The following is a 25,543-nucleotide window of genomic DNA, read 5'->3' as shown; positions in this document are numbered from 1 at the left end:
ATCACTGAGGTGAGCGTCTATAGCAGATCTTGGCTGACTCACTGTGACTCGGTGTGTGTGTGTGTGTGTGTGGACCCACAGCATGACTCACTCAGTGCTTTTAGACAGATGAGGACAGCGGTCTCATAGAGGGCAACGGAGGTTTTATACAAGAAAAATAGCCACTTAGATTAGATTACGTAATGAAAATCATTCTCTCTCTCTCTCTCTCTCTCTCTCTCTCTCTCTCGTTCTCTTTCACCTTCCCCTTTCTCCCTTCTCTCCCTCTTCTCTCTCTCCATCCTTTTTAATGACGCACATACACATACACACATATCCTAACTCAATCACCTACAAATGGATCTTCACACCCTCAGGCAGCACGTACGAACGCCGTCTTTGGCTGTTTCCACACAAAACCACAGGAGACAGACAGGAAAACGCACACACACACACACTTGCACATTTAAACTCAAAGAATACCTCATCGTTTCTCCTTTCAGTGATTGGCCCAAAGGCTTAGCATAACCTTGTTTTTTTTCAGATGCAATCCAACACTGTTCTCTGTCTGCTGACTGGGCATTATAAACCTGATATCTGTGTCCATTTGTCTCCCCTCTCCTTTAACACAGTCAGTGCAGTGGAGCTTGTTTTGACCCACTCTGTGTGGTTGTTAAGTGTCCATCCATGGTTCAATTGTGGTGTTTCACACATCAATTATGACCCATTGAACAGATCCGACTAAGACGTGGGTCAGAAAAATAAAAGAAATAAAGACCGTTTCCTCAGAGAAACAAGGTAGAGTCACTTTAATGTCATTTACTTTGATTGAATCCAGAGATCTATATTCATAACCTTAAAGGAATAGTTTGACATTTTCTGCTTTCTGTCAGATTTAAATGGAAGATTGATACCACTGTCACATCTGTTTATTTTTCTAATCTTTACAAAAAAAGTACAATAAAGACAATGTGAGTGCTGGACTATTTCTTGGCAGTAACTTCTCGGAGTATCCATTGGTTGCCTTGGCAACTGCTCAGAGCCAATAAATAGTCCCTCAAATAACGCCCGTAAAACCGTACAGATTAAACAAACAAAGACGTGCTTATTAGTGAGCTTTAGAGGGGCTTGTAGGTGGATTTTGTTATCTTTGGACAGAGCCAGGCTAGCTGTTTCCCCCTGTTTCCAGTCTTTATTCTAAGCTAGACTAACTAGCTGCTGGCTGTAGCTTCGATATCAGTCTTCTCATCTAACTCTCCGCAGAAAGCAAACAAGCATATTACCCAAAATGTTGAACTTAAGCTTTAAAGGTCCAATGTGTAGGATCTGGCAGTATCTAGTGGTGAGGTGAGGTGAGGAGATTGCAACCAGCCGAAGCTTCTCCCGTGTGCCAAGCGCGTTGGAGAGCTACGGTCGCCGACGCGAGAGCCCTCTCTGGAGCCATTTGGAGTATGTGGGAAGGGAGTGGTGAAGCAAGAGAGAGAGAGAGCGGCGGCGACGGCAGCGAGTAACATTATCGACTCCGGCCCAAGCAGGAAAAGTCAACAGTGTTTGGTTTGTCAGTTCTGTGCATGGCGGTGCAACATGGCGGACTCCGTGGCCAGGACCCGCTCCCTATGTGGATATAAACGGCTCATTCTAAGGTAACGAAAAGACAACAATTCTTATTATCAGGTGATTATACACTAAAGAAAACGTACTTATTAATATTATATTCCATTTCTGCCAATAAGTCCCGCTAAATGTTACACACTGGTCCTTTAAACGTTATCATAGAGGGACATCCTATGTTAGCTGTTTAAATTGTTGTTTTGCAATAAACAACAGAGCAAAATCAATTATTTATAATCTTAATGGCACATCAGTAGAAAAAGAAATACAGCTTCTGTAATCACATTTGTAAATCATATTCTGAGGCTTTAGCTTGAAACAAACAAGCATTTATTTATTTTCACAACAGATGGATCTTTGTGTTGCAAAACAAAAGAGTAGAAACTGTTAATTGTTAAGCTGTCACGTATGGCATCACGCTGTTGTGATAACCATATGTTAGATCCAAAGAGATGATGTGGATTGAAAATGTGCCAAGGCACAATATCTGAGTGAGCTAATATGATGCGTGTGTAATTACTGATAGCCCAATGATCGCCCTCTGTCTGGATAAACCTGATTAGCATCGACTAGGCTGTAAGAAGCCCTAATCCACCGTAAGGAGAGAGGGATGGACGCAGGGAGGGAGGGAGCACGGAGAGAGACGGGATGATACGGAGGGTGAAAGGAATGAGAAAAAAGGTAAACAAGAGGGTGGAGAGCAGAGGGGTAAAATACAGGGGTGGAGTGAGAGAAGAGGTAGGAAGAGGTCATGGAAAAAGAAATGATGAGAGGCAGCAAACGTACGTCAGAGCAGGTCACAGCTGGAGGGAGTACCAGAGGGACAACACATGAAACTGTACTGAACTCCTCTTTTGATTTTCACCTCTGTTCTTGTTTGGTTCTCACCATTACCGTTACATTAAATTGTTGTTCTGGGCTGCACGGTTCTGCTGTATTGTACAGTCAGTTGCCAGTTTATTAGGTACACTTATAGCTAAAACTCATACAGTCCAGCAATAAATCCTACCTTCAGGAAGGTTGTAATGTCCAGTTTCTGTTATTTGGTCTACCCTCAATGATATAAATGGGGTGGACAAAGTAGTAGAAACACCTGTCACCCGTCAACTGTTAAATAAACTGTTAAACTGTTAAACATACCTTTTCATATTAATTTATTTCAACGATTTGTTTGCAAAAATACTTTTCTTACATTGTAGTTTACCTTGTGGTGATGTGATTGTATAGTGTTGTATAGTATAGTGTTGCTGTCCTGTGAAAACCATGTATCTCCAAAATGTCAACTTTTCACAAGTTAATTAGATAATTCGTTTTTCAGATAATCCAATGGGATTTTAAGTGATTTATTTTGTTCAAGATTTACAGTATGAATGTTTCTAACGAGCATTTCAATTATCCTGAAAACATGAGTTTGGTTAGGTGGCGTTAGAGAATGTGGGCAAAACCCCAGATTCATTCACTTAAATAAAGATTAAACCTGACAATTAACTTTGTTCTTTGTTGTTATTTGATAACCTCTAATAAATAAAACAATTTGTATAGGAGCAAGTAAAAATGTACTTTGGGCAAGTAATTTTCTGACCCACCTGCCCGACTGGGCAAGTGAAAAAAAAATGTTGAATTCTGCATAAAGAAACACTTAATCCTTCAATTTATCTGATTCACTCAAAATCTCAAAATGTGGAGATGCTGTGTTCAGTTTTAACCTGTCTTGTTATTGTGTTGTCGGAATTATTATACTTAATGTCAACCTTGTACAATATGCTTTACCAAAAAGCCAGCAGCAATTATGGCTACGCCAATCCAGACGATTAGACTGTTGTCAGGCTATTAAATAGGCGTTATCAGTCGCTATACGCCCCATATATGTGGGTCAATAGGGGCCTACTACACCCACTAGTAGGTTTTATTATCTATTCACATGGTAAATCACCAAAAGAAGGTATAAAAGAACACAACAGCAACCTCTAGTGACCGTAGTAATTATGACAGGAGCAGAAGTGGAAGTCAGACGCTGTGGTATAGACAGTATGAAACTCCATAAGGGGTGGAGGTTGGGGACGATGGAGACCGGAGTTTGCATCACATGTGAAACCAACAATGTGTAGTTGTCTTTGTGTTCATAGTTATTTTAACCTAAAACACAATGTTTTTCCCTAAACTTAACTGTTTTTATTTTGCCTAAACCTTAAAAAGTTGTAGTTTTGTTGCCTAAACCCAAAGAAGCTTTTTTGTTTATGTTTTATAACGTGACATTTCATTCAGTTTTAAATGTTTCACTTTCACTTTTACAACATAGTAGGCGTAGTAGGCACCTAATGACCCACATCTATGGTGTTTATAGCAACTGATTACGCTTATTTAATAGCCTGACAACTGTCGAATCGAATCGAATCGGGTGGCCAATCTAACAAATTGGAATTTGAAACATTTGAGTACACATGATGGAAGAGGGAGAGGGGATGATTAAATAGAGAGATGGAAGAAAAACGCATCAAATGAGGGAAAAGAGGTGGAGAGAAAAGGGGGAGGGTCTGTGATCAGAAAGCAGATGGGGTAAAAGACAGAGAGGAGTAAGATGAGGTCAGGGGAGGCAGAGTGAATGAAATAAATGCAATTTCCATGATTAGTTTAAATGAGACCATTGGCATCCCCTCTCTCTACTGTCTCTCTCTCTGTGTGTCTGTGTGTGTGTGTGTGTGTGTGTGTGTGTGTGTGTGTGCTGTGAACATATGGAGATCCACACAAAAGCTCAAATGCATGATATGATACAGTAGATCCTTGTGATATGAACCCCTATGTGGGAAGAAATCAATGTGCTCACAAATATAGAATTACCACTGTGTGTATGCATGATTGCATCTATACCCACGTGTATGTGCATGTTTCCTTATTGATTTCATTTAAGCATCAGATCCATCAGAGCATGTGTGAATGTTGTCCACGCCACTGTGTAATAATCACCACTGTACAGAAGTGATAATAGCTAAAGTGGTGGAGAAAAGACAGAGCGAGAGAATCCACAGATTTCCTCGTCGTTTACTGACAAAGTGAAAGTGGCTTCCACTTAACATGGTCAAAGGCCATAAATGCATTAACAATCCTCTCTTTGCATTAACGGGGGTGACTTCTTGTGCAAACAGAACCACAACAGCAATCTGTTTGCTGATGATGAGTTTGAGTTGATATAGGATGCACTATACGGCTCTCTGTGAGTGAGAACAAAATAAACAATTTGAACCTCGGGCAGGATGGGTGGAATGTGTGGGCTTTGGGCAAAAACTGGTGGAGAAAGTCAGCACATTCAGTACATTTAGAGACATTAAACTGAGATTCACTCATAATGCATTAAATGGATTGGCTCCAAGCTCCGAGACCCACTAAGCCGATACATGCAAGGGTGTACTTAGGTCAGAAACAGCTCCTCTCTCAGCTCCTAAGTCTGGATTTGCGACCTGAGGTGACCGTGCGTTCGCTTTCGTGATACTATAACGCTCACAAGCCGCACTATTCTATTTTCCTTTCAAAATACAGCTAAAAATACACATTTTAAACTGGCATTTAGTTGCATTATTTCATATCTCCTGGATTATATTGCATTATTATCTATCATTTCATCTCATTCAGTCTTGTTTTATTTGTATAATCTTATTAGTGTCTCTGCTTAATCACTTTGTAAGTGTGTTACAGTAAGAGAAGTGGTATGCAAATAATGTTATTAAAGGCTATATTATATATTGAGGATGTTTTCTCTTTTCCAGCAACGCCCTGCTTTAAATCTACACAGCTATAGATATCTCTATAGTCATAGAGCTACAGTATATTGATTAGTACACCTTGTTGCTGCTCAGTAAATCCAACAACCACATGTCTTAATGCTGGCCACTGGAGCAGGGTGGAGTGCCTTCTTCATTTCCTTTGCATGCTTCCTTAGCAATTAAACCCTGTAACTTTTCACTCACAACTGCACTCCTCTAACTCTCTCTCTCTCTCTCTCTCTCTCTGTTGTATTTAAAAGTTTTACATACCATGCACATACTTTTGTCTTCTTTTGGCCTGGGGCTGCTTTTTATAGTTTGCACTCCTAAGAGATACTAAATACTACATGCATATATGATATTTTAGACAGTAGTGTGCTTCCATCTCTGTGGCAACAGTTTGGGGGAAGTCCCTTTTCTGTTGTGAGTGAGTCCATAAAGCAATATTTCTCAGTTTGGTGTTGAAGAACTTGACTGGCCTGCACAGAACCCTGACCTCAACCCCATACAACACCTTTGGGATGAATTGGACTGCACTGCAAGTGTTATCGCCCAAATTCAAGCAAAGCAGGCAAAGTTTTACATACGTTTTATATATATATATAGCACCTTTTACAGACACCAGTCACAAAGTGCTTCACAGTCAAAGAAATAAAGTCACATAAAATCAAATAGAATCAAATAAATAAAAGATAAAAACACTGGATAAAATATACAAGAAAGAAAGACACAAGTTAAAACATGAAATTCCACATGCTGCCAGTCTGAAAAGATGGGTTTTTAGCAGCTTTTTAAAAGAGTCCACAGAGTTCAAAGACCTCAAGCTTTTTGGGAGAATATTCCAAAGGGGCTGAAGACTGGAAAGCACGATTTCCCCGAGTCTCAAAACGTGTCCTAGGTACACTCTGAGTAGAGTATTGCTCGTCAGTGCCCGACCTTACTCTCGTGGCCATGGCCGGATGAATCTTAATACATCCATGAGATGAATCCACTCAGGCGTCCTGATGCAATACTGAGCTGTGGGCCCTTACTGACAGCCTCCACCACCACCTACTGTGTCTCTGTACATAGTCTATGTATGCTGTCACCAAGGGTTTGCACCATATACTGATCTGTATACTGAAATATTTAGATAAGTGTGTTTTGTGTATTTTATTTTCACCTCCTCTTCTAAAGGTTATGTTTTTATGTGTACTACCAAGCTGCAACTAACGATGAAAAATGCCCATCAGTGTCTCTCAAAGCCCAAGATGACGCCTGTTTTGTCCACAACTCAAAGATGTTCAATTTACTGTCATAGAGGAGTAAAAAAAACAAACAGAAAATATTCACATTTAAGAAGCTGAGAATCAGAGAATTATGACTTTTTTTTAATTGTTCAAACAGATTAATCAATTATCAAAATTGTTGGCGATTAATTTACTAGTTGACAACTAATTAATTGATTAATCGTTGCAGCTCTAGTGCACAAGGCAATTTCACTTCTACCAAAACCACATAATTAAAAACAGATTTTTGGATATTAAAATCATCATCGTTGTGGGGTCGATATGTTTTCACTATCAGCAGTTCAGAAACGTCATCAAAATTAAACCTACGGCTTCATACAGTTTTTCAACATTACTGGTAAACTAAAAGATTTAAAACCAGCTAGTCGCTGTGGAGCAGGTGACAGCAACAGTGGAATCGGTGCCTTTTTTTAGTTTGATACTTGACAGACAAGGAGATAAAGCAGGCTCGTATGAAATTTTAAATTTGACTGAGTTAACTGTCAGCAGCCTTTGTGAAGCCTGATGGGTTGCATAATCAAACAAGCAATGCACAAAATAATAATAGTAATACACTGGTTCAGTGTCCAACAATGTTGTTCTTTATTCTGCTGTTTTTGTGTTCATAGGCCTACAGTACGGTGTACCCACCATCCAAGTTAAAAAACATATTCTGGGCATTTAGTCACGTCAAGTCAGCACTTAACTTCCCATCCAGTTCAAACATCTTGCTGTTTCAATCCAGATTTAAGAAACCCCACATAAATGTGAATGTTCATACTTTATCAATAAGGATGTGGTTCTGTGTATTATTATTATTTTTCTGTTTATGATAGATATGTAAATCATATTAAACAGATTTAGCACGTTTTCTGACGCTGGTTAATATCCATTTTTAATGTGCACCTTAACCTTAACTGTAGGGTTTATTTATTAATGATAAAATCCATGGTGAGGAATCCCACTAGTTGATGATATGTACCGAAGCACACAATATACAAAACAATATATAACGACGATTAATGCGTGTTTATTGTTTATTATCTCAGTATTGATGATGTGTATGAAGCTGTAATGACGTGTCCAGGCCGCCGGGGGGCGCTGTGTTTTCTGCAGCTCCTTCAGCTCTCTTAGCGGGACGCCAACAAACAAACAACCACTTCCGGGTTCCACTCTTAACTGGAGAGGTTTGGAGATGAATCTAATGAGTCTAAAGAAAGCTTAATATTTATACAGAACCGCGTTTCCCCGCTGAAGGGGATACATATCTACATCTAGAAGCTCTGTTGAACACTGTGTTTGTGGTGTGAAGCTGCTGTTTCGTGTGTTTAGTGAGTTCATCGTGTTAACGTGTTAGCTGTTAGCTGAACATGTCTGCTGCTGCGGAGGAAGCAGACAAAACCACTGACGCGAGCGCTGGAGACGAGGAGGAGGAATGGCTGTATGGAGGTAAAACAGACTCTCCTCCTGTTGACAGAAAGAGACCAGTGTGTGTGTGAGCTGCTCTGTTAATGAGCTGCTAATCAGCAACACTGTTAATTACAGAGTTAGCCTGGGAGCTAAGCTAGCTGTAGTGCTTTCCCCGGCCTTTTGCAGCTCAATATAACTTTACAAAATGTATTAAATGTGTCTCTGTCACATATTAAACACGTGGTATATTTACCTTTAACATGAGGTAATTGCACCTGTTGTTCTCTGTTGTGATTTGTGCACAGAAGCTAATGAATGAGTTGTTTGAAATATAATAATATATGCGTTTTCTTTTTCATCTTTCAGATGAGTCTGAGAGCAAAGATGAGGACGAGGAAGCCAAACTGAATGCTGCAGTCAGGTATTTAACATCTGTGTTCACCCACATAAACACCTTGGCCTTTGTGTAAGTGACCCCTCCCATCCTGGTCACCATCTATTTCAGACTCTGCCATCTGGCAGGAGGTTAAGGTCCATCAGGACCAAAACCTCACGCCATAAAAACAGTTTTTTCCCCATGGCAGTGGGGCTCTCCAACAGCCCCTCTGCCCCCCTGTGACTCTCTCCGTCCCACACACACACACTATTGCCCCGCCGACACTGGCTCTCCCCCTCTTTCATACACTCTAAATAACACCCCCTACTGTATCCCTCTCTCTCCCTCTGATACCTGATTGTTTGCACTCCGGCAATATTTGCACTATCTGTATATATCATGTTTATTTTGTTTAAAGCTTATTTTGTATATTGTATATTCTTAAAATTTCAATTTTTTTTAATTCTATTTTATTCTAAAGTTTTTATCTATTTTGTTATTATACTGTTTGACTTGCACCAACATAACCAAAGCAAATTCCTAGTGTAAATCTCTTACACCTGGCAATAAAACACAATTCTGATTCTGATTCTGATTCTGAAGTGGTTTTAAAAACTCAGAATACACCTGTTTACATCCTCTGGTGTGCTAATTCATAGCAGCACAAAGAGAAACCTCAAAGAAGCATAAAACCACCCATCTTAATTTACACATTCATAGGTATGCATTTGTAGGTTTCAAGGAAAAATGCATTGATGGACTGACTGATGAATTATCAACATATACAAATTACAGTTGAATACACATATATTGTTGTACAACAACAATAATATCATGTGCAACACTACTTTTTCCATTCTCGTGTGCAATATCACTGTTCATTGTGTGCAATATTAATGTCCAACATGTGCAATATTACTTCGTTTCTCATCACATGCAATATTACTTCCTTTTCTGTTTTTTAGCTTACTTTACCTTTTTTATTTTACTTATCTTATTTACTAATTTTACTAAATGTATCTTACTTAATTGTTATTCTTTTAGGCACTGGTGCTAGAAATAGTCATTTTTATTCTATACACTTGAACTTGTTGTATTTTTGAGCAATCTCTGGCACGATAATTTCCTTCGGGATTAATAAAGTTCTATCTTATCTTATCTAATATAATTAGATCATTTTTTGATAATTGCAGGTGTAAGCAACCCTTTAAGAGCACCAGAAAGAAATAACTGGATAAAAATACCTGGATTAAGTTGTTGTTTTGTGTTGAGTCGTACCTTTTAATCCTGTGTTACATTTGCATTGTGACCGGGAAATTATAGAGATCTAAGAGCATGCAGGTGTTGATATGCAACACATTTTGTACTCTGTGCTTATATGCTGTTCAAGCACTGGTTAAAATACATTTTCACTGGGTCTTTGAAAGCCCATTCCTACACAGTTTTGATGTGGACATCATGTGCCTTTTAGATGGAGGCTATTTTTCTGGGTGTTTATTAACTCATTTGCGTTGTTTGAGGATGTTATGTGAATATTTGGTTGTTATATGTTGCTGTCTGTAATTTAAAGAAATGTTATGTTTAATGCTTCATTTCATCTACAGTGCACCCGCTGATGCCTCAACAGAGGATGGAGCTGCACACGCTACAGGAAATGGAGTGGCCTCTGAGGTAGGTAGCGTGCATGCACACAGTCACAGTCTGTGTTGTGACCTGTGCTGTGCTTTTTTGTCTGTTTTGTTTTTGTTTATGTGCTTGCTCAGCTCACAGTTTTCATTCCTCTTACAGTTGTTTTCTGTCCCTCTGAGAAATGCTCATGTCTCATCCCTTTTTTTTTTTCCGGTCTGTCAGGCGACGGGTGATGGTGAAGGTGCAGGTGCTGAGGATGTCGACAGTGACAGCGACAGTGATGATGACGATGATGATGTCCGCGTCACCATTGGAGACATTAAAACTGGAGCACCACAGTACACGTAGGTTTTTGCAGATTATTTAAACAGTCATTGGTTACTTTAAACAAACTTCATATTTGAATTTTGGTTATAAACAAAGAAAACTTGTGTGTTCCTACCAGACTCATAAAGCTAAGCTCTAAAGCTGCCTTCACATGATAAGAAATTTGCTCTTAACTCACCACGAGGTAGGGCGCAGAGCCTTGCAGAGGCAGCTGTTATAATATGTCACCAAAAAGAGCGCAAGGAACACCATTCACTGTTTCTGGGCAACAACAACAGTTGCAGCTGTTCTCATTGGTTGCACTTTGAAAGGTCAGCGGCAACCGAGATCAGAGTTGAAATAATTTTAACATTGAGTGCAGCGCTCGGTGGCAGTTTCAAGCAGTGTGCCACACCAAGGGTAGTGCTTCCGCCTAGTCGGGCGGAACCGCTCTCCCCATAGGAAAACAATGGCACAGCCGGCACAGAACGACTACCGCTGATCATGTGTGGGTTCAAATTCAAATTCAAATGTTCTGATGTCAAAATGAAGTGATTTCAAAACTTTCTGTAGTTTTTATGGATGAGAATAACATGCGCAAATAAATATAACCTCCACAAATTAAAGAACCTTTAGACATACAGTACTGTAGAATTCAAGGTTTTTCCACACTAAAATTTTAGGTAGTTTTCAGAAATGGGCTCAGAACACTGTTAACCCATTGATGTTTGTCCATGACCAGCAGAAAATCTTTCCTCTGATTGTACTTTATAAGCTTGTTGGTGCCTCGACATGAGGCAAAAATAGCTCTTCTGGTCTGAGGATGCTAAAGCTTGCAACATACAAAAGTAACTGAAGCTGGCATTGATCTTGTCATTGTACACAAGAAGCTTATTCACCACAGAATTGACTGTTCCTATTCTTTACTTGCCTATGGTATTTTTTATATATATATATATATATATATACTGTATATATATATAGATAGATATAGACCATGTGATATCAATGACATGTTTTTATATTTTTTCCTCCCAGAAATTATGGAGCTCCACCTGTCAATCTCAACATAAAGACAACAGGCTCCAGACCTTATGGAGGTATCTATCGCCGTCTGTTCTTGGACCGCCTTCTGTTTTGACCTAAAAAAATCCCTGGCTATTTCTTTTCTGCACTGTTCTGTTAAAAAACAGAGAACATGAATATTATACACAGAGAGTAATAAAAACTCTGAACAAAGTCTCCGTGTCCAGTTAACATGTTATGTTGTTTATTTTCCGTAGCCTCCAAGATGAAGGGAGTGGATCTGGAGGCTCCTGGAAGCATTAACGGGGTTCCAGTGCTGGAGGCAGAAATGGAGTCCTTCGAAGAGAAACCCTGGAGGAAACCAGGTCTGTCTGTGTGTAGCTAAAAATAAATGCAGTTACGTACATCATCAGGATGTTTGGTGTCATTGACAATGATTTCATGTCTAGCATGTACAGCATTTCACAAGTTTTGTGTGTCTGTGTTTGTAGGAGCGGATCTGTCAGACTACTTTAATTACGGCTTCAATGAAGACACATGGAAGGCTTACTGTGAAAAACAGAAGAGACTGCGTATGGGCATGGAGGTCTCTACTGTCAGCTCCATCACGAGCAAGATCACTGTGAGAGACCAGTGCTTACTTTGTCTTTGTTTTATCGTCAACGCCCTCGACATGTCACTACCTTTCTTGTTTCCTTCATTAAGCCTCTCCCTCTCATCAGTTAGTTGGAATCAGAGCAGTTTCCTGCGTGGTTTAACCAGAAGCTCCTCATTATAAGAAATGCTTTACCCTCTTGTTTTAGGTCAGAGGAACACTAACAAAAGTAAACATTATAGTTTAATTTCATACATGTCTATCACCTATATTTCAATATGAATTAGACAAAAACAAAAAAACTATCTGCTTTAAAATCAACTATCTCTGCTATAATTAACACATGAAATATATTAACAAGCTTATTTTGGCTCTTTCTTAGGTTCAGCAAGGCAGGACGGGCAATGACAAGGATATATCCGTTTTACCTGTTCACACCTCCAAGCCAGACTTCTCATCTCCTATCAACATGTACAAACCCGCTGTCAATCAGGTCCCCAGGTAACACTTCTGCTTTTGTCTTCACTTATTAAGATATCTGGTAATATAACACACGTGCAGTTTCCAATAGAAGTGATAATCTCCTTTGCCCCTGTCCTTTGTTTCGAAATGGTAGGATCTCTCCCCCACAGTGGCCTGGCCCGCCTCCTCCGGACATGTCCTATTATACGTAAGTTGGCATGGCTTTTTCTCCACAAGCTTAAATGGGCATGATGGCAAATGTGTTGATGATGTTAAAACAGGGGGCCTCGTGTTTTTCTTGACTATAAAACTTCCAAGGCCTCAAAGATACTTTCTTTCTTTTGGGATGGGTGATGTCCATGTTTCATAACGTAGAAAGTTATTACATACATTAGAGCTTTAGAAAGAGACCCTAGAATATGATAATTTTAGCTGAATCCACAGCTCTTTTTTTTGTGGCCTGTTGATAACTATGAGAATTACTTGATCCAAATTAAAATTAATTTTGTAGAGATTAGACAGATCATACATTTTTCTTTATTAAAGTTGCAACCTTAACTGTATGGTCAAAATTGATTTATTAATGATAAAATCCATGGTGAGGAATCCCACTGGTTAATAAACGTGACAACACCGGCGTTACCGATTACACCGGATATTTTACAAGAAAAGATGACGCTCAATATCTGTAGAGCGTTTATTCAGATCTTTAACGTTGGATGGCTGACTGTTTGTCTGGCCTCTCCGGTCGAGCTTTCGCTGCGAGGTTGCAGGTTTCCAGGTTTCCATCCGCCGCGCACACCGGCTTCACTACACCGTCCTCTCTACGGCTTCATACCAAACGTTTACATTAACGTTATGGTTCCCTTATAGCATTGGGTCTAAATCTAAAATATTGCCAAATACGCGCTTTTGCTTTTCACTTTGGCACCTAATCCTCCGCCATCGTCTTGTCTGCCAACTCTCTCTCGTCACATGACAAGTGTGTGGAATCTGACTCCTGCTACTCTCTGCTGAGACTCCATACGGAGCAGACACTTTTAGTTTATGATTGTAGAGTCCGTCGTCCGACATGTATTGAAGACACGCTTAGTATTTTACAAAATAGTTTTTTTATTTGATGAACGTGGGCACTGATACACGAAAATGAACTAAATGAGTTTCATTTCTATAAAAAAAACCAAAATGACGGTGGAGTGGTGGGCAAGTAATGTAATCGGTGTATGCCTGAACACTGTGTAACACCGGTAACACTGACTACCGTTAAATCTAAGCGATCTGTAGAAAGATTGTATATTCTTTCTGACATAAACGCATAGCAAACAGTCGGACATTTTTAGCTCCCTAAATTGAAATCCGCATAGGCCTCAAAAATTCCAGTGTCAGGCTATAGGTGTCATTGTATGTTTATCAAACTGTGCAGTCTGTGGAAATGATTTAGGACTACATTGTTAGAGACTTTCATGTGAATTTGATATTTAGATTTTGTGCATTGCCTATTGTATGTGTGACAATAGACATGGTGTATGCTCAGTGCCTTGACTTTTATATTTGATATTCTTTTCCCAGGAAGACGAGTGGTACTATAGATGTGATTGGCGGAGGGACGGCCACCATCAGCAGGGTTGAAGGGCGACGCAGACACAATCTCGAAGGCAACAATATCCAGGTACACAGAGGCAACACAGTCAGTCACTCTGACAAAAAAAAATCTTTTTTTTTATACGTGATTTTATTTTTCCTGGTGTTGTTTTAGCTCTGACTAAACTAGAGTTAAAAGAACCAGTGCTGTGAGTGTGTGTTGTCATCCTGTCTGTTTTTCTGTGCAGGTGATCTCTGAACAGACAGACGCTGAGCCGACTCCAGCTAAGATTCCCACCTTCTTCCCCCCTGGACCGCTTCCTCCAAACATACCCCCGCCTCCTTTCCTCCCTCCACCACCCAACGTCAACACTGCACCCCCACTCATCCCCCCACCCAGTAAGTTCATCATCATCATCTTATTCTTTCTCAGCTGGTGTTTTTCTGTGTGTTCATTCTCTCTTTCTCCCTTGTAGGGTTACCCATTACTGTCCCTCCTCCTGGTTTTCCTCCTCCACCTAGCGGGCCCCCTCCTGCTATCATCCCCACTATGGACAGGTAACACACATGTAAAAACACATACACACGTCTAAGGGCTCTATTTTAATTGCACAAGGTCGGCAGGTCCTGGGTGCAATGACTATGTGGGCGTCTCCAAGCACACCTGCTATTTTGGGTCATGTATGTGCAGCAGCGCCCTGCTTGAGAGATAATACTGAGTGTGAATTAAAATAGGGAAATTTAAGGGTCTACAGTTAAAACATACATCTGTGTCACCCGTTGAAAAATATCCTGCTTTTTTTTTACACACTGGCATCATTGTAGAGATTTTGAACATGAAGACGAGACTTTTTTTTATTTCTCTTACTGTGAAAACATTTTGTCCTTATAGTGATAGAAGCACAAGAGCATATGGACACACACAAACACTGTAACATGTTGTCTTTCCTCTGTTTCTACAGTGGCCACCCTGGAGGTTATGATGGACGCTCTGTCCCTCCCTATCCGTTCCCTCAAGGTAGGAAGCTTTACATCGTAATCTGTCTGTGTAGTCAGCATCACAGCGTCAGAACTTCAGTTGATCTGAATAATAGATCTCTATGGAAAATAATCACAGAAATGTCTTAAAAACAGTGGAAGCTATTCATACCGTTGGTTTTATTTTTGAACATATTTAATTATATACCCCCGCGACAACGTAGTCGGGGCTATAGAGCGCTGTCCGTCCTGCCGTCCCTTCGCGTGTCACACTTTTGTTTCCGGATCAGAACTGGAAAACTATTTAACTGAGGAACTTCAAATTTGGTATGATGGTTGACAGTGTGGTGTAGTTGTGCCTTTTGGCAAAACCTTTGGCCCTACTTTAGCAGGGGTCAAGCAGTGAGCGGGGGTATGTTTTACATTATCACCTATTTGAAACATTTTAACACAAAATAATAACCAAGTCTTCGGCTGCCCTCCTCTTTACCTTCTCAGGTGCATACCCTCCACCCATGGCTGGAGGTGTACCTCCTCCTTGGCCCCCCATGATGGACAACTCTAAACCCTGGGACTACTATTCCCGCCGAGACGACAAGAGAGAGAAGGAAAGAGAACAACGACCCAGAGAGAGGACACATGAGCGGGAAAGAGAGAGGGAGCACAGCCCTTCAGCTATGGGCTACACCAGGTGAGAGGGACAAAAACGCACACAGGCACAGTTTTTGTCTATGGGTGCAAACGGCCCTCATCGTCACAGACAGACTGATCGAATATTAATTTGCTGTAACATTAAAAACAGTAAAGTGAAAGCTCTTGTTCTTTCAACGTCCATAGCGAAGAGGAGCGGTATCGTTACCGCGAGTACCAGGAGCAGCGTGGTGGTTATGGGGGGGAGCGACATCGTGAGCGGTCGAGCCGAGAGAAAGAGGAAAGACACAGAGAGAGACGGCACCGAGAGAAAGAGGAAGGACGCCACAAGTCCTCTCGCAGGTACGTCAACAGACACAAAAACAGTTCGCTAAACCCCTCCCCCTCGAATAGGTATTGTCCAATTATAGCTTAGCAACAGTAACTATGCACAGTGCGCCTGTCAAGATTTGGATTTCTCCATATGTTGAAGCGGTGTGCATGGAGCTGTAGTAAGAGTGATACTCGGCATGTAAAGAGTTTAAAGGGTAGCCGCGTTCACAACTAGCACATCCACTGTGTGGTATTTCTCCACTGAGTAGAAGTTGATCCTAGATGTTACTGCAGTGTAGACTCATGTCAGCAGGTCTGTTCTGCTCTTTATTGGATTTGGGGAAGTTTAAAGCAAAACACATCAGTTAGCCTTTTGTCTTGTTACGCTTAAAGTGAGAATATACTGTTTTTAAAATATGAACAAGCTCGTGATCAAAGTGGCTGAACAGAGTTATATTTAAATATGAGTCTGATATTGCATTTTTCTGTACCATACTAACTAGCTCTATGAGAACAATGCTGTTTGTTTATTTCCATGTCTTTTACATGAATCGTCTTTAGCCTCAGTCTTTTAGCATGACATCATGTAGGTCGCCATACAGTTTAATATCTAAAACCTTTTTTATAGTATTCTTGTTTTGAAACAAATCAGCTGAAACATTAACAAGTCAGCTGGAGACGTTCGAGTTGTCAACCAACTCATAGAGCTAAGGTTAGCTTGGCTAGCTGCAGCTTATAAAATCTGCCAGTGACCGGTACAAAGGCAGTTTTCTCACTTCTGGCCAGTGACCTTGGATTTTGCCGGCTGAAATGAGGAACTGCTTTTGTCTACCTTTGAAGTCAAGGACCCATTCCTTCAAAAATCACTAATAATCATTATAATAATCATTATAATAATCATTGTGAACTGCATACGTGTCGTGTGACAACGGGAAAATTGACAAACTTAAAGGATAACTTTGGTATTTTTTAACCTGGACTCATGTTTTTGTGTCTAAGTGACTAATGGGGACAACAATTTTTGAAATTGGTACAGTATTGAGCAAGAATGCTGCAGACGGCAATCCCCTAAACTGGTTGCAATGTAATCGCTCTGGACTACTCCTCACCGTCAATTACGTCCACTAAAAGTACTTGTTTTTGCCACTGACAAGCTCTGATTGTTATTATAAGTGTCTTGACAACATTATGGAAAGGACCCTACAGATCCGGTCTGTTTGTTATTGTGTCATGTTTTCTGGAAGACAGTGGTGGAAACGTGAGTGAGAGTTGGAGAGAGGTGTGCCGGTGTTGGACTACAGAAAGCGTAGCTTAGTGTTATCTAAAAGATTTTCAATGCCGTGGCTGTATATTTAGCTATTTTTCGACAATATTGATGCGATGCAAGATTTCAGAACGAGACTTCTCCAAGCGAACAGACAGGCCGGATCAAGCGAAAGGTAAAGAAAAAAAGTTTTTCTGTAGAGTCCTTTCCTAACCAACTTCTTTATCTCCCACTTACACACGCAAAAACATGGGAAAATACCAAAGTTACCCTTTAAGGACAGCAACTAAGTAAGATAAGGGCTTAGTAAATTGTCAATTGACAAATTAACAGTAAATGTTTTCTGTTTTTTGGTTGTTTCAACTTTTGTCTTTTGCCTAACATTGCCTCCTTGACTCTGATTTGGCACCACACTTACCCTTTTGTCCGTCTCCATTTCACTTCACCTTTTCTTTCCTTCACCCATTGATCTTCTTGTCTCTATTTATCCCTCTCCCCTGCCTAACCTTTTGTCTCCCTTCCCTCCCTGCCCTTTACTCCCCCTCTGATCTATTTCATCTACTTCTCAAATCTCCTCACCTCCTCTGCCCTTTCCACACTTTTGACCTTCCTCTTCAATTAGCAGCAGTAGCAGGAGGAGGCACGACAGCGAGGAGGGCGACAGCCACCGGAGGCACAAACACAAGAAGAGCAAGAGGAGCAAGGAGGGCAAAGAGGCCAGCGAGGAGATCAGCGCAGACCAAGAGAACCAGGAGGCCATGGAGTAGTGTCTGTCTGTCTGTCTGTCTCTGGTCCTGTCTGTCCCTCCGTGTCTCCCACCAAGATGAGAAAGAAGGAAAGGGAGAAGATGAGCACAGACCAACAAAACCAGGAAGTCACCGAGTGATCGATGTGTCCTGTCACTCCCCTCTCCATCAATCTCAGTTCTCCTCACCATCACTTCAGGCAGAGAATGGATGGAGCAGAGGAGGTGGTAAAGGAGGGATGGTCGTCCTCTTTACTTCATCTGTCTTTCCATCACTAGCTGACATCAGACAGGGCATCAATCTGTCTTCATCCCCCTCCCTCTCTCCTCCGCTACCCAACCCTCCTCTCAGAGCACTGCTGTAACAATTAGGTCGTGCTCAGAGATTTCTGATTGTATAGTCAGGACGATCAGCAGGTTTAGCTCTTTATTTTCTGTCATTTGTTTGTTTGTTCTTGTCCTGTATGATGACATCTATAGACAGCTGTCAGTTTGTTGAGTTCAATTAAAAAAAACACTTTTGATAAGACCTCCTTTTTGTGACTTTTTTGGAATAATAGTCCCAATAATTCTTAATATATTTTAGTTTCCCAATAGTGATTCATATTAATATTTCACAGAACATTGGTAACTGTATAGTCTACCCATTATGCATTTAAAAAAAATCACCTTTGGGGTCGAAATATTGTGACCACGGAAGTCTTTAAAGGTGCTCTATACGATATGATATTCAGAGCATTAATATAGCATCAAACAACTATTGTCTATGTAAAGATATAGAAGAGTAATGTCTACCTGAGCAGAGAATGAAGTCCGCTTGTGTTGTAATCTGAGTTTCTCTTTGCTTTGTTGACATAGCAGGTCTAGCCGTGCATGCCTTTTAGAGCATGTGAGCGTGCCCCACTGACTAGCTCACGGCCGACGCTCTGTACTGCGCTCATATTGCGGTTGCAGCTGGTAACACCGTCCCGACAGACGGCGTTGTCGTGGAAGTGACGTTCCCCCTCAGATTAACACTGTTTGCCATGTTGAGAGCCATGTGGGCGCAATAGATATGCTCCCAATCTCACATTTAGCACCTTTAAAGTCCCCCTTCACTCAAAGGTGTTCGCTTTTTGTTACTTCGTTGTTGCCCACTGCTGAAGGGGCTAATTTTTCTGTGCTCAACTTTAAATCGAGCAGTCAGACATCTTGTGTCCAGCAGTTAAACTTTTTAAATACATTTTTTTTTGTAGATTCTGGATTTTAACAATTCCTAATGAGGTAATTGAACTTTTTATAGATAAACCTTATCAGACAAACTATTACTTGAAGCAAAGTATTTTTATGTGTCTTAAAACATCTTTGAATTTATCTTCATAGGAACACAAAATGTATTTTAGCTGTGTAACTGTGCTGCCGCAAAAGAGATGTATAATGCAAGAAAAGGTGTATTTTCTATACCACTTCGTATGACACGTGGAGATCTTTCTTTTACATGTGCACTACAAGGCAGCTGTTCTATGTGTTTACTTAACAGTTTTGCTAGGGGGGGAACTGGACTTGTGACCGTAGTGTTTCTGAAGTCCTGACTACAGCTCATAATATCAATGTTTGATTTAGGATCTTGCAGTTTTTATGTCCATCAAGCTCATTTGACAAAGAAGCTCATAGCTTTTGTGATTTCATCCAAAACACTTTTAGAACTTTAATTTACCTTGAAAACAGTAGTTACATTCCTATTTTACTGTTTTATTTAAGTATTAAACATCTAATTGCCAGTACTATTTTAAAACTACAATTTTACAGTCTTACTTTTTACACAATTTAAAATATAACACCCAATTTGCTCACTATGCAACTTGAGTGTTACAGTGTTAGACAATTATAATACTTCTTGTTTTATTTGTTTGCAGAATAAAAAAAAAGCAACAATTACAAAAGATTTGTGTGCAAAGACATTCACTTGTACATATACAGACACACCTCCACACACACATATGTGAATTAAAAGTAAACCAAAGGCTGTGCAGGAGTGGTAGGAAACTGAAACCGTACACAAAAACTTCTCTTATAATCTCAAGGCAAGATAAAAAATAATGAAGAATTACTAGACTGGAGGAATTCTATTTCTAATGGAGTATTTTTGCTTTGTTGTATTGACACTTTTACTGCAGTAAATGATCTGAATATGTCCTCCAGCACTGCCACTGGCTGAAAGGATTAAATAAATACTGCCTATAATGGTGCATTTAGTAGCATTGATTATTAAGAAAGCTGCTGTTTCCTATTGAAAACAACAAAACATGAAAATATGTTAATATAATGACATTTTTTGTTTACATAAATTAGCCTTCATGCTGTAGGCTGTTATATAACAGCCTCTACTGTTGATGTGATCGGATCAAAATTCCACCTGTTCCTAAAAACAGGTCAAAGTCGCCCCTCTCTCCCTGTTTGCTTTGCTTATGTCAGCTAACAGAAGAGTGAATATATGCTGGTGAGATGCATCCAGGGGGAGACGGAAGACAAAATTAAAGCAGAGTGTAGAAGACATACTGGGAGGCACAGAAGGAAAGCTTGAGAAAAAACAACAACATACGAGCCACTCAGAGGATGAAGAAGTGTGTTGCTGTTGTGGTGTTGCTGAGTCTTCTCTCGTTGGGACGCTCTGCTCCTCTGAGCAGCTGTGACCATCTGGTCAAACCCATAACTGTCAGCAATGAAGACGTAAGTGCACTTCTGATTTTCTTTGTAAAAAATAACGTCTCTGGTTTCATCAGATACAATTCAATGATAGGCTACATATTCATACATTTCTAGGGTACTGTCTTTAGTTTTTGAAGAGACAAACACAAAAAAAAATATTTTGAAAAATGTGAATCCTGTAACTACATCGCTGAAACAAATACAGAAACTAATTCAGTTTGCAAAGGCTGTTGCTGTTTCTAACTTTAATACTGTTTAACCACATGAGATAAACGCTTACAGCTGTTAAAAGCCTATAATAAGACTTTGTCTGACAATGACACAACTCCTCTGTCCTTTCTGACCAGATTTTTCTAAATACATTACATGCTGTACACATAGGCCACGGTTTCTCTTTATTAGCCCATGAACTTCCACAGATTTCTGGCCCCCAGAAATGAAAAGTTGTCAAATCACATCTTTGTTTCACAGGTCATTCACCTCCTAATACTTTCCTAGGAAGTTTCCTGGAAAGAACTATGTAATATAGTACAAATTATAAAGAAAACAGGAATGCCCTACAAAGAAAAGCTGCATTGAAATAGGTTAATATTCCTTTATCATTAAATTTGTATTGGGAACTGTATTCCCCTCTATTTTATGCTTGTCTGTAAAAAAACTCACATTTTTGCATGATCATTTGACCTGCTGTGCTCTGACTAAATGACTTATGCTATAGCACCCACTGTCTCTATTTCCCCAATAATTAGAACAAACATTACATCGTTCTTCCCAGAAAGTGTCTTGTAAATTATTAGGAATTTTTTGAGACTGAACTTCAAATTACAGACCTGTGAAACAAAGCTTTACCATATTTCAATATTTTGTGATCTAGTTTCAACAGCATGAAGGGAGCTCCACATGTTCAATATAATATTGATGTTATAGTTCAAACATATTTAATTTAGTATAACAAAGTAAAGTCTCTCACAAGTCTACAGGAGGTCACGGCCCCAAAGGTTGAGAAACATTAACATATTCTGTGTGCTTCAGATGTTGGGAAGGTGGCTGTACATTGGTGGGAGCTCTGACCTCCCAGGAAGCCGCTCCCTGGGCCATCTGATGACCAGCATCTGGCTGGACATCACCGCAACCACCCAGAGCAACATCCTCAATATCATCCAGACTCAGAGAGTGTAAATCCTCACCCACACTATCCCACCACGGGAGCTGAAGGCTATGTGTTTCTGCTGTTTGGGGGAAATTAGTCATCTCTCCAACCAATAAACGTCCCATAGGAACTTCTAATCCTGATGGTTCCAGTTAATATGTTTTTACAAACCAAATTGTTCTGCTGTTATCGTAAAAATATATATGTTACAACGAGGAACTTATCTAGTTATAACTAGATATATAAATATCTTGTTAATGAGATATTTTTTATAGTTTGTGACCCGGCAGCCATGTAGAGATCAGTTGAGGGAATACCAAGCACCGCCCACCAGCCGGAGCACACTTTCTCCTTTTACAGCTAAACATTACACTACAAGATGTTTCTGAAAACATTTGAGGTGAGAAATAGGCATTACTGTAACAGAATATTAAATCATATTTGATCAGCGCTGCCTGGACCGTTTGATCGGAGTTTGCGAGTTATTGACAGCTGCGTCCGTTGAATGAACAGCCAATAGGAACGCTCTCTGTCTGAAATGACCTGTGATTGGCCAAAGTCTCTAGATTTTTTAAAGCCTGAAAACAGAGCTATGAGGAGGTGCAGAAGTCTAGTTATCTCTCAGAACATTTGAATTACAATATGCTGAAAGGTTATTATGGAATTTTTGCCCAATGATGCCAAAAATATACTGCCTACTGCCACTTTAAGTATTTTAGCATAATGTTTGTATAGCATCTTCAAACTATTTAATGTCTGGAGACAAGGGAAGGTGAATTTGCATCGTGCACGTCGTGTTCCTACTCTATATCACATCACTGGAAAGTTTTATGTTTGAGAGCTGTGAGAGTGAATCAAAACTGTAAAGTTGCGTAAACCAAAACAAGCTGAAAGACACTAAATATGTGAGGGAAAGTGCAGAGTCGGGTGGGCTCATCACTACAAGCAACACCTTCAGAGTCATTTGATCCATTGATAATATCAACATGTTGATTATAGCAGCTTTTAGTATGTCAAATTTAATACACGGGGTTATTGATGTATATAGCTGCTCGATTCTGCTGACTTACTAAAGATTATGTTCTGATACAGCCTTTACTTTTTTCCTTCGCAGATATGGCAAATGTTCCAGCTTAACTTACACTGTGACCTTTGAAAACAGCACGATGTTAATTGGTGAGTGAAGAAGAGCCACAGTGGTATCAGAGAGCGTCTTTAGAGGAAACGTGCGTTCAAAGTGATAATTTCCTGTGATTTCATTTGTTTGTGCGTGTATTTTTCACAGAGCAACCTTTCTACCTCAAGGAAGTCTACCTGACGACTAACTGCTCCGACTGTCTGGTTGTCCATGAAGAACTTACCTCTGGCAAAGACACCTTCACCAGTTTTATGCTTTTTAGTAAGAAACTCACTTATCAGTCCTAAAACACTGGATTGACCCTTATTGAACACAATAAAGCAACTGACTATTTTTCTAATGCAAAATGTTCCCAACTCTTTATTTCCAGGCAGGAGACAGAGTGTCTCACCTGATGTTGTGGAGGCGTTCAAGACACAAGCAGAATGTCTAAAGATGCCGTCGCCTATAATGATAAACACAAACAACGGTGAGTATTTTAACTATTTATTTCCCCATGCTGTGCCTCCATAATGCCATACAGAGCTGTTTTGTTTTGTGACTTATTCTTAATGTGTATGCACACAGAAATCTGCCCGGACAACATTTCGCCCTCAGACGGGCTCAGCGCCCTCAACTCCTTATTAGAGGCCAAGATGGGACATCGAGTTGCAAAACTCCTGGATGCTTTTTTTGATATGTTTGTGAACTGATTAGTTTAAGACAATAATAATAAAATTAGAATGGAGGAACTGCCTTGTTTTATTGTTATTATTATAATTAGTGGTTGCAGTAGTGGCCTCACATTATGAACTCAATAAAATGTTTGTAAAAACAAGACTTTTCCTTTTTTGTTTATTTCACAGATACCCCCCAAGAAGATATATGGACATTAGGGTTGTCAAAGTTAACGCAATAATAAGGCGTTAATGAAAATTTGTTTTAACCGGCACTTATTTCTTTAACGCATTAATGCAACTTGCGATATTTTGGTTGTAGCAGGCTCAGCTTTAAAGCTAGAGAAGATACTGGCATCATATGAAACTAGAAAACGAATCCATTGGTACCAACCGTGTCGTATTAGGTTGTTGCGAAGGAGGTTAAATAACAAAGTTATGCTAAATTTTGGCGAGGAAAAACTGGCATGGCCATTTTCAAAGGGGTCCCTTGACCTCTGACCTCAAGATATGTGAATGAAAATGGATTCTATGGGTACCCACGAGTTCCACCTTTACAGACATGCACACTTTATGATAATCACATGCAGTTTGGGGCAAGTCATAGTCAAGTCAGCACACTGACACACTGGCATCTGTTGTTGCCTGTTGGGCTGCAGTTTGTCATGTTATAATTTAAGCACATTTGTTTATGCTAAATGCAGTACCTGTGAGGGTTTCTGGACAATATTTGTCATTGTTTTGTGTTATTTGATTTACAATAATAAATATATACATACATTTGCATGAAGCAAGCATATTTGCCCACTCCCATGATGATAAGAGTATTAAATAAATGACAAATCTCCCTTTAAGTACATTTTGAACAGATAAAACATGTATATATGTGTATGTGTATATATATATATATATATATATAAAAAGATCTGAAAAATGTCTGAAAAAAAAAGACTGAAAAAAGTCAGAAAAAAAAAATCTGAAAAAAAGTCAGAAAAAATGTCCGAAAAAAAAGTCTGAAAAAAAAGTATGAAAAAAAGTATGAAAAATGTATGAAAAAAAAAGTCTGAAAAAAAGGATCTGAAAAATGTCCGAAAAAAATGTCTGAAAAAATGTCCAAAAAGAAAGATCTAAAAAAATGTCGGAAAAAAAGTCCGAAAAAATAAGCATCTTTGATGCATAGCTCTGATAGAAGGAATTATCTGCATAGTCGTTGATCAGCTGCTGGCAGATCTCAATTTTATTTGTATAGCCCAATATCACAAATTTGCCTCAGGGGGCTTTACAATATGAACAGGATACTCTGTCCTTTACAGTACAACCCTCTCATAGGATGAGGAAAAACTCCTCCCAAAAAACGTTTTAACAGAAAAAAATGGGCGAAGCCTCAGAAAGAGCAACAGAGGAGAGATTCCTCTTCCAGGACATGTGTGAAGTCCACCAGGGCCTGACGAAAGAAAAAAAAAAGAAAATGTGTTGTGTGAAAATATCATACAGCTCCAAACGTCCTTTAAAGAATCCCATTACAGTCAGACTCAATTGGAGAAATATTACACAGTTATCTATTTTCATGTTATCTAAAATGTTATATTTACCATGCTGAGTGTGTCCCTGGCCTCTCTTCTTCCACTTAGGTCTTTACATGATAATAGGATAGCTCCTCCTCGGCAGTATCAGTATACAGATAATCTTCATTCCATTCACAATGAAAACAAATTCTCTGTAAATGTTAAAGAGGGAATTTGTGCTTTAGTCATGTAATGAATTTCTGTTCATCTTGCGAATGTTTAACATATCTGTCCTACCTCTGCGTCTTCATGGTGTTCTAGGGGGCTCTTTGTGTGACAGGCGGAGGCTGCAGGATGCTGGGAGAGGCTGCAGGTGGAGGTTCAAGCTGCACCTTTCTGCCATCTGAAGGTGTCGATGAAGACTGCAGGTTGCTAGAAAAGGCTGCAGGCAAAAT

The 25,543-nt window shown here is 39.7% G+C and overlaps 2 protein-coding genes across 3 annotated transcripts; both read left to right on the top strand.

The window, feature by feature from the left end:
• The first annotated feature begins 7,758 nt into the window (after nucleotides 1-7,758).
• Nucleotides 7,759-18,480, top strand: fip1l1b (FIP1 like 1b (S. cerevisiae)). 2 transcript variants are annotated; one of them, XM_037764711.1, is made up of 16 exons: nucleotides 7,759-8,065; nucleotides 8,393-8,447; nucleotides 10,007-10,073; nucleotides 10,254-10,375; nucleotides 11,376-11,437; nucleotides 11,621-11,728; nucleotides 11,855-11,985; nucleotides 12,341-12,459; nucleotides 12,575-12,628; nucleotides 13,990-14,089; nucleotides 14,250-14,400; nucleotides 14,478-14,559; nucleotides 14,964-15,019; nucleotides 15,478-15,670; nucleotides 15,817-15,972; nucleotides 17,829-18,480. In XM_037764711.1, the coding sequence occupies exons 1-16, from the start codon at nucleotides 7,987-7,989 to the stop codon at nucleotides 17,971-17,973; spliced, it is 1,680 nt and encodes a 559-aa protein (XP_037620639.1). In that variant the 5' UTR covers nucleotides 7,759-7,986; the 3' UTR covers nucleotides 17,974-18,480. The 2 variants fall into 2 exon arrangements, with proteins under 2 accessions (XP_037620639.1, XP_037620641.1); XM_037764713.1 differs by having other exon boundaries at nucleotides 7,761-8,065; nucleotides 17,832-18,480.
• Nucleotides 18,481-20,397: 1,917 nt separating this feature from the next.
• LOC119485263 lies at nucleotides 20,398-23,744 on the top strand. The gene is made up of 6 exons (XM_037764717.1): nucleotides 20,398-20,660; nucleotides 21,672-21,814; nucleotides 22,904-22,965; nucleotides 23,075-23,188; nucleotides 23,298-23,396; nucleotides 23,495-23,744. The coding sequence occupies exons 1-6, from the start codon at nucleotides 20,547-20,549 to the stop codon at nucleotides 23,617-23,619; spliced, it is 657 nt and encodes a 218-aa protein (XP_037620645.1). The 5' UTR covers nucleotides 20,398-20,546; the 3' UTR covers nucleotides 23,620-23,744.
• Nucleotides 23,745-25,543: the final 1,799 nt, after the last annotated feature.

The sequence above is a fragment of the Sebastes umbrosus genome, chromosome 3 (genome assembly GCF_015220745.1).
Source record: "Sebastes umbrosus isolate fSebUmb1 chromosome 3, fSebUmb1.pri, whole genome shotgun sequence".
Classification (NCBI taxonomy): domain Eukaryota; kingdom Metazoa; phylum Chordata; class Actinopteri; order Perciformes; family Sebastidae; genus Sebastes; species Sebastes umbrosus.
Note: the sequence above shows the minus strand (reverse complement) of the source record. Positions and strands in the feature narration are given on the sequence as shown.